Consider the following 13327-nt stretch of genomic DNA (forward strand, 5'->3'; position numbering starts at 1 on the left):
GTTCCTGATGCACTGAGCACGTAGAGTTCACAGCCAGCCTGGGCTACACAGTGCGTTAGAAGGTAGGCTAGACAACATAGCACGACACTGCCAACTTAAAATGAAGGAAAGCAATGTTTCCACTTTCCTAACACGCTGTCCCCTCTTTTCTGCCCTGGACCTCTACTGTCCCTTCTCCTAGATGACCTTGCCCAGGGGTCTTTGTGTGCTCGCTCCACATTATGTTCAAATATCAGACCACAGAGTGACCACCGTCACCCTTAGGCCACTCTCCCCACCGCTGCCACACATCCACTTCCCTAACCCTGTGAGATCTTTAAGTGACTTCTCTCTGTGACAACAGGACGTCCTGCCCACTCTCCTTTGCCCTTTACTCTCTTCCCAGTGCCTACAGCCACATGAGCACATATTGATAACTGCACCTGTTGAGGGCAGCCTGTTCATGGTTCTCATTACCCTTCTGGCCTGATGGAGCTATTAGCTGTTCGGACTTTTCTATCTAATGCAGGATGTTAAAAAATTGTTGTCTCACCTGTGAACCTATCTGAACCACTGCCGGGCATGTGTCTGTCTTTGTGTCTCAGTATATATGTGTCTGTGTGTGGATGCATGTGTCTGTGTGTGGATCTGTCTGTCTGTCTGTCTGTCTGTCTGTCTGTCTCTGTGTCTGAGTACAAAGTGACACTTCTGTCTGTGAAAGAATGAGTAGGACACAGGACAGGCTGTGAGAAGAGAGGAACACAGGCCTGAATGGCTGCTACTTCCCAAATTGCCCGTCTTTCCCAGAGCCACTCAACAGACCCTATGAGTTGTGGCTTGAACCTGTAACCTTAGCACACGGAGGCTAAGGAAGGAAAGAAAAGAAAAAAATCCCTATCCCAGAGCTTAACAAACATAGAAAAAATGCAGCAGAATGAAGGGTGATGGTAACTGATGCTCAGGTTGGCCAGTAAAACACAACTTCACAGCAAACCTTGAGGATTGTCCATCCAGGTTCCCTGGGCACCCAGCCATGCCCTCCTTGTCACTTGCAAAGTCATCCTGTGCAAAATCCCATATGGGACAGAACCTGGACCCACCTTCTACATACCTGCTGGCCACATCCTGTTTGTCCCCTATCCTGTCCCCTCCTTTACTGTCCAATCACCTGCAGGGTCAGGAGGCCTGGGGGAAGCTGATGAGCATCAGCCACTTCAGCAGGTTCTGGCCCTGGGCCTTCCTGTTGGGAACAAGTCCTAGTAAAGGGAAGAAAAGTGGGTGTTGATTTGAAAGCCTTTCAAAGACTTCGCTTGAGCAACGGGCTCCTGAATAGAGGCCTTGCAGCGCCCCCTGCTGGCTAGTGGCTTCTGCCAATCTCTTCCTGTGACCAGTGGAAGCAATAGTGGTGATGTCTTTGCTCACAGGAAGCAAAGGCTGATGTAAACTAGGGAGAAAAACAGGTCATGTGAAATGCTGTCACTGACAAGCTCAGCATCCCAGTGAGGGCAAGACCCTCTTGGGAGAGGGGAGGAGCATCCCAAACCCTAGGAACACACCGTTAGGCCTCCCAAGTGCCCCACCATAACACAAACAGGGCACCAGGCTTCAAGAAATGACTTCATACTCTCCCCACCCCACATACACACAAAGATATGTGCCAGTTTAGCTATTTTTAATAACGGTGGCTATTTGTAGCACAAAGGGGTTCTTGGTTGTGCCAGAAACTTCCTTAAATAGCAAGTGATCTTGGTCTATTCAAGTGTGATTTACATGTGGGGAACACGAGTTTCTCCCTCCACTGAGACCAGTTGGCAAGGAAAAAAAGAGCAATATCTGGAGTTGGAGATGGCTGTGAGCCTCCATGTGGGTGCTGGGAACCAAATCTGTGTCCTTTACAAGCACAGTCAGTGCTCTTAACCACTGAGGCAACTCTCCAGTCCCAAGGAGTCCTTCTTTGGGGGTTTTAAAAGTTTTATTTTATTCTATGTGTGTGGATGTTTTGTCTGCATGTGTGTCTGTGTACTATGGACATGCAGTACCCAGAAGAGGGAATCTTATTCACTTGGAACTGGAGTTACAGGTGTTTGTGAGCTGCCACGTGAGAGCTGAGAATTAAACCTGGGTCCTCTTTTCTAATTTTAAAAGCAGCACATGAGAGAAAGATACCATGTGACAGAGCTTGGGTGGAGAGGTTTTATTGGGGGAACATGAAAGGGAAAGGGGGAGGGGAGAGGGAAGGAGAAAGGGGGACCAACTTCTGGGGGCAAGAGTGGCAGAAGAGAAGAGAGAGGCAGAGATGGGGGATGGAGAGAAGGAGAGAGAGGTAGAGAAGCAAAGAGAAAGAGAGGAAGATGGGAGGCGGGCAGGACCCTTTTAAAAGGCAACACTGTGAATGCACAGGTGGTGCTCTTAGTGGCTGCAGCTGAGGTCATATCCTGTCAGAACCCCAAGGGCAGGCCAGTACAGACGCCTGAATACTAACACCACTGCAAGAACAGCAAAAGCTCTTACCCACAGAGCCATCGCTCTAGCCCCAAGAATTCATTCTTGAAGCAGCTGGTTAATATGGGCGCGCCCTAGGTTGGAAACACACAAACCCACACAGGAGGGCCAAGTACACAGATTCTTCCCAGAGCCCTGCACTCTCACACATGGATACATCTCCTCATGAGAGGCCCTGAGCCTCTGGCAAGGCCTTCTAATACCACAATATGGACCTTACTGGCAAAAGACAGTAGAGGGTCAGTGAGAGGGCTCATGGGGTAAAGACACTTGCCACCAACCCTGACAACCTGAGTTCAATCCCTGAGACTACAGATCAGGAGAGAACCACGTCCTTAAAGCTGTCCTCTGACCTCCACACACATGCCATGGCAAGCATATGCCACTGCCACCACCATATGCATGTGCTCACACAGACACGTTAAAAAGAAATTGAGGGAGCATGGGATTCTATGAGAAATAAGAAATGGAACTTCATAAACTAGAGACACCCTGCCTGTGGCTAGAGTGAGGCAGTAGTCCCTGAGAAAACCCTGGCAGATACTAAGGACATGGCTAGCAACTAGTTACTCCTGAAGCCTGAAGTCCTTCATTCAGCAAGGACTCTGAGGACCTACTATGTGCCAGCCACTGTCATGGAGATAAACCTACGGCCAAAATAGGCAAATTGTCCATGCCATGGTGTTCCTATTATCCTAACATATATCACCAGCCTCAGAAGGAAGTAAATAATACCATAATGGACAAAAAGTGAGACAAAAGCAGGCAGCTACAAGAAACAGATACATCTCAGACAAAACAGCAGGTTGGAGCAGAGCTCAGAGCTTGAGGGTAAGATGGGACAGAATGGAAAACTGAACTAGAAACACCAGTGAGGCCATGAGAGCTTGGGGGCTGGTGGCAAGAAGAGAGTTGAGATAGAGGTGAGCCATCACACGTGTGGATGTCCCTCATCCGGGACCTGGCTGTTGGCTCTGTGATGGGCAGCTGACTGGAGAGCTTGGGAAAATCTATGTGATGGGTTCTGGGCATTTATCTCACCAGACCAGAGCCAGGGAACATAAAAAGGGGGGATGTACACTCAACAGAAACAGACCAAGGCAAAGTAGGGACAGGGTGCCGGTCTTTGTCCCATGATCCCCCTCATTCCCTGCAGCCGATCAACCATCTTCGTGCGTCTCCACACCAATGGGAGTCAGGAGCTGCAGTACCAGCCAGGGGACCACCTGGGTGTCTTCCCTGGCAACCACGAGGACCTAGTGAATGCACTCATTGAGCGCCTGGAGGATGCACCGCCTGCCAACCACATGGTGAAGGTGGAGATGCTGGAAGAGAGGAACACAGCTCTGGGTGAGGTTCCCAGCTGTCCTGGCCAGAAGGGCTGCGGGGGTCTCAGCCCCAAGTGGACAGCGCAGCCGCTAGGGCATGGTTGGCCTGTCAGTGAGGGCTTCCTACCTCACTCCAGCTGCTGGATGTGGCATCAATAGCCTCTGTAGGGGAAGCTGTAGCCACGCCTACTTAGGGGCTGGCTACAGGCGTGCCGTTTGTGAGGGCGTGGTCAGGCACACCTGTAGCCAGCACCTAAGTAGGCGTGGCTACAGCTTCCCCTACAAGCCTCCTTCCCTCCTTCACTTCCTTCTCTTCCTCCCGCCCCTTCCTCCTTGCTTCTGTTCTTCCTGTCTCCCTCCCTTTCTTTCCCTCCCTCCGTCCCTTCTCTCTTCATCCTTTTCCTCTTCCCCTTCTTCTTTCCTCCCTTCCTTCCTTTTCCTACGAAGCCCAGACTGACTTCCAACTTTCAATCCTCCTGCCTCAGCCTCTTAAGTACTAGGACCACAGACACAAACTGCCACACCTGGCTTGAAAATCCTTCAAAGCCAATGGGTCTCCAAGCTTCACCTTCACCCCATTGACAGGGGTGGGCTCCAGGCTCCAGCACAAGGAGCTGTGGTAGCCATACCTGACAGCCTGTGACACCGCGACTGTCACCTTTACAGGGGAGCTAACTAGAATGTGGAAATGGCATGCCATTCGTCAAAGCCTTCCTGCAGATCCTCTTGGAAGGAGCCACTATGAAGAGACATGCCCCCCCCCCGATGAATCCAACCCCATGTAGTTCTCTGTGTTAGACCAGAATTTCCACCCTGTCTTGAATTCACAATGAGGTGTGGGGATCATGTTTGAAAGGTATACAGAGGCAGAATAGTCCTCCCACCATGGAGGAAGGGTTCCAGGACCCCTAGAAGATACCAGAATCCATGCATGCCCAAGTCCCTTATAGAAAAGGCGTTGTGTTTACATAACACCTATGCACATTGTCATATTTACATACCACTTAGATGTGCTCTCCTTCGTACTTTAAACCCTCACTAGATGGCTTACTAGTGTAATGTAAATGCTATATAAGTCATCGATACACTGTGGTGTTTAGGGATAACAAGGAAGAGAGTGTGTACACTTCAGTACAAATGAAGTGTACTCACGAGTTCTCTCCATTGCTTTCATTCCTATTCCAAACACACGGAATGCAGAAGCCATGGACATGGAGAGCCACGGGTACAGCTAGAGCAAGGTGTGAGGAGGCTAAAGTACCTGCCTTCACACCTGAAAACTGTGTGGCCCTTGACGGACTCCTTCTCTGTGCTTCCTTTTCTGCACCTGGCTTGATGAATGCCTCATTCCCGCTGTGCCTCCCCAGGTGTCATCAGTAATTGGAAGGATGAACCTCGCCTCCCACCCTGCACCATCTTTCAGGCCTTCAAGTACTACCTGGACATCACCACGCCACCCACACCCCTGCAGCTGCAGCAGTTTGCCTCCCTGGCCACCAGTGAGAAAGAGAAGCAGAGGCTGCTGGTCCTCAGCAAGGTGGGTCCTGGGAGCCCTGCAGGGCTGGGGCTTTGGAAAGCAGTGAATATGTTCTTCCAACTTTTCACAGCAGGTGGCAGTCATGAACAAAGGATGTGACCTAATTTGCATGTGGTCACCATTTTGGTTCCTCCCTTCTAACTCCCCTGACTTTAAGGCCTGATAAATAGAGAAACTCAGCAGGCATTGCTATGATAACTTAGTATCTTCCCTTGTGATTTTGAGATCTTGGCAGCACCACCTTAACCCATGCATGGAAGAAAACGTAGCAGAGATCCTCACAGTGGGTTTACAGACAGGGGTTGGGTTTTGATGGTGGTAACAATGGTGGTTGCTGGTCCAGAATTGCTACAAAAAAGACTGCCAGAAAAGAGACTTCTGATAATTAGATGAACCCAACAGCTTTACCACCCTGGCCTAGACACTGTGAAGGTGCCTACCCAAGCTGCTCTCTGGCCTTGCTCAGTAGGGAACCCAGGGCTGGTGATGTGACTCAGTGGGTAGAGCCCTTCCTAGCACACAGCAAGCCCTGGGTTTAATCCAGAGCAGCATATAAACTAGACTTGTTAGCACATGCCTCTTATCTCAGCAAGTGGAGGCAGGAGGATCCCAAGTTCAAGGTCATCTTCAACTATGTAGAGAGTTCTGTGTCATCTGGAATGCATGAGAAGACACTGTCTAAAAAACAAACAAAAAACACAGGGCTGGCAAGGTGGCTCAGTATGTAAAGGCACCTGCTGATGACCTGAGTTCAATTCAATCCCCCAGGGCCCACATGGTAGAAGAAGAACCCTGGTAGAACATTGCCCTCAGAACTCTACTTGTATGTGTACACACACACACACACACACACACACACACACACACACACACACACCTCTCACAAACACATACACTGACCACACACACACATAAACACAATCACACACACTGACTCACACAAACCCTCACAAACACATACACACACACACACACACACACACACACACACACACACACACACTTGTGCACAACAAATAAAAGATGTAGGATTTTCGATGGAGAGCCATCTCAGCCAATCAGGGCACAGGCTGTCCTTGCAGAGGACCAGAGAACCAGGGTTTTATTCCCAGAACCCACATGGCAGCCCATAACTCCAGTTCCAGGGGATCAGATGGCCTCTTCTGACTTCTGGAATTACTAGGCACACTCACTGTATACATACATACATACACACACACACACACACACACACACACACACACACACACACTCAGGAAAAACATTCAGACACATAAATCTAAAATGTAAAAACTAATATAATTTAAATAAAGACAGCTACCTACTCAGGTGGACCACCCAATCCAGTGTTTCCAGGAAGGAGAGGGGTTCTCCTTCCAAGGAAGCAAACCCTCAGCAGAGGCCATTTCTTTTGCTATCCAAGAAGGGGGACTGGATGGTGAGTAGCAAGGGAGAGTCTCATTAGCTAGTGCACATTATCGAGAAATGTGAAAATAAACACCAGAAGGCAGCGAGGACTCTGAAGTGGGGAGCTGGCAACAGATGGCCACAGTAGAACGGGCGGCCGTCACTTTGCATCCTTAGCAGCATTTTATAACTTTTAGAATATGTATAATTTGGACTCCAAACTTGTGATTAATGGTGGCGGGGGTGAGTATGACAAGGGAACATTTTGCATAGTATTCTTTGAGAGAGAACGTCATATAAAGCCCATTTCTTCCGGAAAGCACAGAGTCTCTAAGACAAGATAACTGAGTGGAATTTTATTATTGTTGTTGTCAGAAATACCTGTGAGAGAGAAGATGGCCTGGGAGGTAGAGGGGGCTAGGAGGGAATAGTCAGACTACAAAACAAAGCTGACCACCAAGAAGAAGAAAGGGAGTGAGGTAGGGTGGAAGTGTCCCACTTGCAATGTGGTTTCTGAAAAACACCCATGGTCCTTGCCCGCTCCTAGAGTCCAAGTCATGGTTCCCTTGATATCTGTCATGAGCTTGAATGTCCTGCAGGAACCCATGCCCAGCAGAAGCACAGCTGCTGAATGACAGTTTCCGATAGCCAGGGAAGTCAGTTTAGCCTCCACTTAAGGCTCTTGGTCATGAGGCCTCTGATGTTTTAGATTGTGAAAAGTGGCGCTGGAGAGTTTGTTCAGCTGTTCAGAGAACTTGCTGCTCTTCCAGAGGACTCAGGTTTGGTTCCCAGCACCCACATCAGGCAGCTTACAATTATCTGTTAACCTCCAGTTCCAGGGGATTTGGGCCTCCAGCCTCTGCTGGCACCTGCACTTAAGTGCACATAATCACATGTAGATATACACATACCTGTACATAATTAAAACTAATAAAAATAAATCTTTGAATGTACAGTGTCCCTCACAGGCTCCTCCTTGGTCCACCGCTGGTGGCACTGTTTGAAAAGGCCATGGAACTGTTAGTGGGCGGGGCCTCCCTAGAAGTGGGTGGTTGGGGGAGAGCCTTGGGGTCTTATAGCCCAGCTCCACATCCCTGTTCATTCTCTGTTTCATTCCTGCTGCATGTGTGCAGTGCAATGGCCGCCTCCTGTTCCTGCAGCCACTTGTTCACCATGATTGGTTGTATCTCCTTGAATTGTAAACCAAAACAAATCCTCCTTCCTTTAGGTTGCTTCTTGTCAGGGATTCCAACACAGCAGGAAGAGAAGTGAGTAATGCAGCCTCCAGCAGCTGGAGGCCAGTGAGGCTCAGCGTCAGAAATAGATACCTTTAAAAACACTCTTCTCGAGGCTGAAGAGGCACAGCAGTTAAAGAACTTGCTGTTCCCACAAAGACTGGTTTAGTTCTCAGCATCTACGGCAGGTGACTCATGACTGTCTGTAGTTCCAGCTCCAGGGAATTTGATGCCCTCTTCAGGCCTCTGCAAGCACTCATATCTACATGCAGACACCTACACACACACACACACACACATACACACACACACACACACACACACACACACACACACACAAAAAGTAAATCTTTTAAAATGTAAAATCTATTCTTACCTCACAAGCCACGAAAACATGTGGTGGTCAGGGATCAGTGTACTGACTAAAGGTCGCTTTCCCCCAGCTCAGGTACAAAGCCTAGTCCTAGCTTACCAGGACTCTGTGCTTCCGTAGCCTCATCTGTGAAATGGGTTGATGATATACCACTGCTGTAGGGTGTTTATGGTCCCTAGAGCTCTCTCATTGAAATTAAACTCCCTCAGTTAGAGTTGGTGTGTCACTTCGAGGGTGATGGCATTAAGAGGTACAGCTGGGGGTGCAGCTTGATGGCTGGAAGCAACAGTGATGTGCACAAGGCTCTGAATTCAGTCGCAAGGACTAATACTGCAGGAGGGAGCAGAAAGAGGAGGGAGGGAAAGACAGAAAAGAAAAAAGAAAGGAAGGGAGGGAAAAAGGAAAGAAAGAGACAGAGCGGGGAGGAGGAGGAAAGGAGGGAGGGGGGAGCTTTTGTAAGACAAGTTAAGGGTTCTGCCCTCATAGGCCAGATAGGTATTTTTATAAAAAGCCAGGAAATCTGCTTCCCCCTTATGCCACGTGAGAACATGTCACTGGCACCACCAGGATCTACAAAGTAGATTCTCCCCTGACCCGAAATCTGCTGGTGCCCAACCTCGAACCTCCAGGATGTGAGTGACAGATTTCTACTGAACCAATTAACCAGCCTTGGGTATTTCGGAATAGCTATGGCCATCACTGTGACCACTGCTCACTAATAGGCAACTTAAGGCAAGAAAGGTCACAGGGTGCTGTCACCATGACAGGGAAGGTATAGCCGCAGTCACATGAGGCAGCTGGTCACATTGCATCTGCAGTCAGGAAGCTGAGAGTCAACAGGAAGTGGACTGGGCTATAAAACCTGAAGGCCCGCCCCCAATGACTCACTTCCTCCAGCTAGGCTCCACCTTCTAAAGATTCTACAACTTCCCAAAACAGCGCTCCCAACTGAGACCCAAGTGTGCAAACGTGACTAGGGGGGACAGTTCACACTTGAACCACAACCTTAAGCGTCAGTCTGTTTCAGAGGCAGAACTGCATTCCCCCACTGTAGGTACTGAATATCCTTGGGTTGGTTCCCCTCTCCCCTGGCCCCAGCAATCTGGGACCTGGTCTCAAGCTCTCTGTCCTCTCTTACCACAGGGGCTGCAGGAATACGAAGAGTGGAAATGGGGCAAGAACCCCACCATGGTAGAGGTGCTGGAGGAGTTCCCATCCATCCAGATGCCAGCCACGCTGCTGCTCACCCAGCTGTCGCTGCTGCAGCCTCGTTATTATTCCATCAGCTCCTCTCCAGACATGTACCCGGATGAGGTGCACCTCACTGTGGCCATTGTCTCCTACCACACCCGAGGTGCGCATGCGGGAAAAGCACTTGCTGGGAGATCCTTGTGTCTGCATTTATTTCCCTTCAGTGTCTGGAGGTCTCTCCCTGAGCTAACAGCCATCCAAGCCCAGGGAATGGAGTGTGTTCCCATAGCTGAGATAAGCCTGAGTATGGTTAGAAATGGGCATGGTGTATGTTTGGGAGGGCAGCACCTAGGCTTCCCCTCACCCTATCCCTCCTGCCGGGCAGCACTCACAGTGGCATCATGCAGGTCTGAATGAGGCTAAATAACATAAGCACTGCTGTGCTATTTTTCCCTTGTGATCAAGCCACTGAAATGCACAGTGCCTAGAAGTTCTGAGACCCAGATGAACAGGCCATTCAGAGCACCTTGACCCAGGCCCTAAGTGGGCGGGGTCTGAGTATTCTCATCCAGAACCTGTGCACAGGCATAGTCCACTAGCTCCGAGTGTGCTAGCTCCTCCTCCCCTTCAGAGACAGGGATCCAGGTCTGGAACTCCAAGACACAACACTTGGCATTGAGCTGGGAGATTCTTCACCGGCCATGAGGGGTGGGTCAGGGACTGGAAAAGTGAGACAGTGCATGACATGATGAGATGGACCACCTGCTCCTTCTGTTAGATGGGGAAGGACCAATTCACCACGGTGTGTGCTCCTCCTGGCTCAACCGGATACAGGCTGATGATGTAGTCCCCTGCTTCGTGAGAGGGTGAGTGACAGATGAGGAGAGATGCATGCCCGTCTCCTATCAGCATGTTGATGCCCTGTATTGGATACTGGAGTATATGAAGGTCCGAGCTGAAGGGCTCTAGAGAGACAGCAGGTGACGCTGGGGAAGCACCAATGTCCTGTATCATTTTGAGTTGCTAGGGAGATAGGATGAAAGGACACACAGACAGCTGGTATCTGGCTTAATAAATACTTGCAGAAGACCATGGAAAAATGGTCTTAACCTTCATGAGCTTTACAGATCAGTGGGCATCCTATCCTCGAAGATGTAATAACCTGAAATGTCTTCAGACATCATCATATGTCCCTGAGGTGGTAGGCAGAGAGTGAAAGACACACCGGGTTGATTTTTCTTCTTTTTATTTGTGTGTGTGTGTGTGTGTGTGTGTGTGTGTGTGTGTGTGATGTGATGTGTAAGTGTAGGCACACACAAGGAGGTCACAGCACAACCTCATTGAATTAGTTCTCCCCTCCCACCTTTACGTGGGTTTCGGGGATCGAACTCAGATCAGCAGGCTTGCACAGAAAGCGTTTGATCTGCTGAGCCATCTCAGTGGCTCCTTGTTTATATTTTTCTTTCTGGTTTTCACTCCAGTTTCCCAGAGACTGGAATGTACTAAACATCCCTCTCGATAGGAGATATCCCCACTTGAAGGAGGGTCCCGGGGTGGGAACCTCATGCCATATACAGCTGCTTCCTCCTTGGATGCTCTGCTGCAACAATGGCTTGGCCACCACTCTGGCCTCCTGTGGAGGGTAGAATGTTGGTGGCATGGACCACCTACTGTCCACATCACAGTCTCACAGAGTTGGTCTTAAAACAGGAGTCCTAAGCACAGCCTGACCTCACAGGCTGACCGCACAGCCTGGGGATGTACATATGGGCATCCCCAGGTGGCTCCTTCAGACACTGGTGTCTGAAACCCCTGAGTAAAGAACTCATTGATGACCAAAGAGTTGTTCTCAAGAGTGGGACAGGAAGCTGAAGTCAGGGTCTGGAGCAATGACTCGGTGGGTAAAGTGCCTGTTTTACAGGTGTAAGGATCCAAACCCAAATCCTCAGCACCCATTGAAAAGCCAGGCAGGGTGACTGGAATCTGTGAGGCAGAGACAGCTGGGTTCACAAAGCTTAGTGGCAGCTAGCCACTGAATCAGGGAGCTCCAGGTTCTGTGGAAAAACCTGGCTCAAAAAAATAAAGTGGAGGCCTGGTGGTAGTGGTGCATACCTTTAATCCCAGAACTCAAGAGGCAGAGGCAGAAGCATGTGGATGGATCTCTGTGAGTTCGAGGCTGGCCTGGTCTACAAAGTGAGTTCCAGGACAGCTGTGGTTGTTACACAGCTGCCTCAAAAAACCAAAAAAAGAGGAAAAAAATAAAATGGAAAATGATAGAAAGATATATCTGATGTTGACCTCTGACCTCCTCCACATGTACACACAAACAAACATACATACATGCATAAACATAAACACACACACACACACACACACACACACACACACACACACACACACTCATACACATAGTTGAAACTTTTTTAACTTAAAATTCAACCCAGAGTGATTTTCTCCCTCTGTGTACCACCCTGGGAATATTTGATGATGTCCAAAGACATTTTTGATTGTCATTTAATTCCAGAGTTACTCCTGACATCAAACTAGTAGGAGCCCAGGGTGGCACTTGAACTCCCACAATGTATACAATAACTCCCAATAAAGGGGTCCCCATTCCCAAAACCAGAACACAGAGTAAGTCCAGGTTAGCTCAGGTTTATTGTCCATGGGACTTAGCCTGATGACAAAATGATGGGGAATGGAAAAAAGAGCCAAATCCTAGCAAACTTACTTTTAAATTGCTCTAATCTGTGAATTCTCACTCTAAAAGGGGGCCCATGGTCCCACTAAGGAACAATAAGTCTCTCTAAGATGGCTGCCTGGACTACCCTGGGCTTTCAATCTGGAGCAGCTCACAGTGAATCTTCTGTCTTTTCTGTTCAGTGCCCCTAGCTTCCACCTGCCTCGAAACCCCCAGGTTCCTTGCATCCTGGTTGGCCCAGGCACCGGCATCGCACCCTTCCGAAGCTTCTGGCAACAGCGACAATTTGACATCCAACACAAAGGTACATATGTTCCAGAGGCCACTGACCTCTGAGCCAGAGAAAGATAGAGGGTCCCTGCTTTACCTCATTGCCTGGGAAGGGGAGAGGAGAGGTTGCCGTGCTGATGTGGCCACAGGTGCAGTTTGAACAGCCTACCCAAACAGACCTGCTACACAGCCTGTCCCAGGGGTCTGAAATCTCATCATCAGAGGGCATTTCTTTGACTTGAGAGTTGGTCCTAAATATGCCACCAAGGATAGGCACGCATCTGTGTCAAATGGGTTTGTGCATGTGACTGTCCCATAAACCAACACAAGAACAGGCGTTGCTGTATGAGATGAAGTTCAGGTTTGGAAAAAAGAGAGAAAAGATCCCCAGTTGCAGACTCATCAAACAAGGAATCCAACAGTATAAGACAGAAGGACAATAGAAATACAAATTTAAAACCTAGACAGGCTGTGATAGCACTGCCTTTAACCCCAGGACCCAGAGCAGGTGGATGTCTGTTAAGTTTCAGGCAAGCCTGGTCTACATAGTTCCCAGCCATGGAGGATTTATTGGATGAATGGATGGATGGATGGAAGGAAGAAAAGAAAAAACAAAGAAGGGAGGGAGGGAGGGGGAGAGAGGGAAGGAAAGAAGGAAAGAAGGAAGGAAGGAAGGAAGGAAGGAAGGAAGGAAGGAAGGAAGGAAGGAAGGAAGATACATGCTCCACACAGTGCTGTGTTTCTGACAGAACAGTGACCCCAGGAGGTGGTTGGTGTTATTACCATCAGCCCACACACTGGGTT

The 13327-nt window shown here is 49.2% G+C and overlaps 1 protein-coding gene across 1 annotated transcript in view; it reads left to right on the forward strand.

The window, feature by feature from the left end:
* The window catches only part of Nos1 (nitric oxide synthase 1), a 79042-nt gene that overhangs the window by 60049 nt on the left and 5666 nt on the right, over nucleotides 1-13327 (forward strand). Inside the window, exons 21-25 of the mRNA XM_035444176.1 lie at nucleotides 3638-3831; nucleotides 5177-5346; nucleotides 9505-9715; nucleotides 10331-10418; nucleotides 12436-12557. Coding sequence (XP_035300067.1) covers nucleotides 3638-3831; nucleotides 5177-5346; nucleotides 9505-9715; nucleotides 10331-10418; nucleotides 12436-12557 — 785 coding nt within the window. The remainder of the gene's footprint in view (nucleotides 1-3637; nucleotides 3832-5176; nucleotides 5347-9504; nucleotides 9716-10330; nucleotides 10419-12435; nucleotides 12558-13327) is intronic.

Source organism: Cricetulus griseus, chromosome 4, assembly GCF_003668045.3.
Source record: "Cricetulus griseus strain 17A/GY chromosome 4, alternate assembly CriGri-PICRH-1.0, whole genome shotgun sequence".
In the NCBI taxonomy this organism is placed as follows: domain Eukaryota; kingdom Metazoa; phylum Chordata; class Mammalia; order Rodentia; family Cricetidae; genus Cricetulus; species Cricetulus griseus.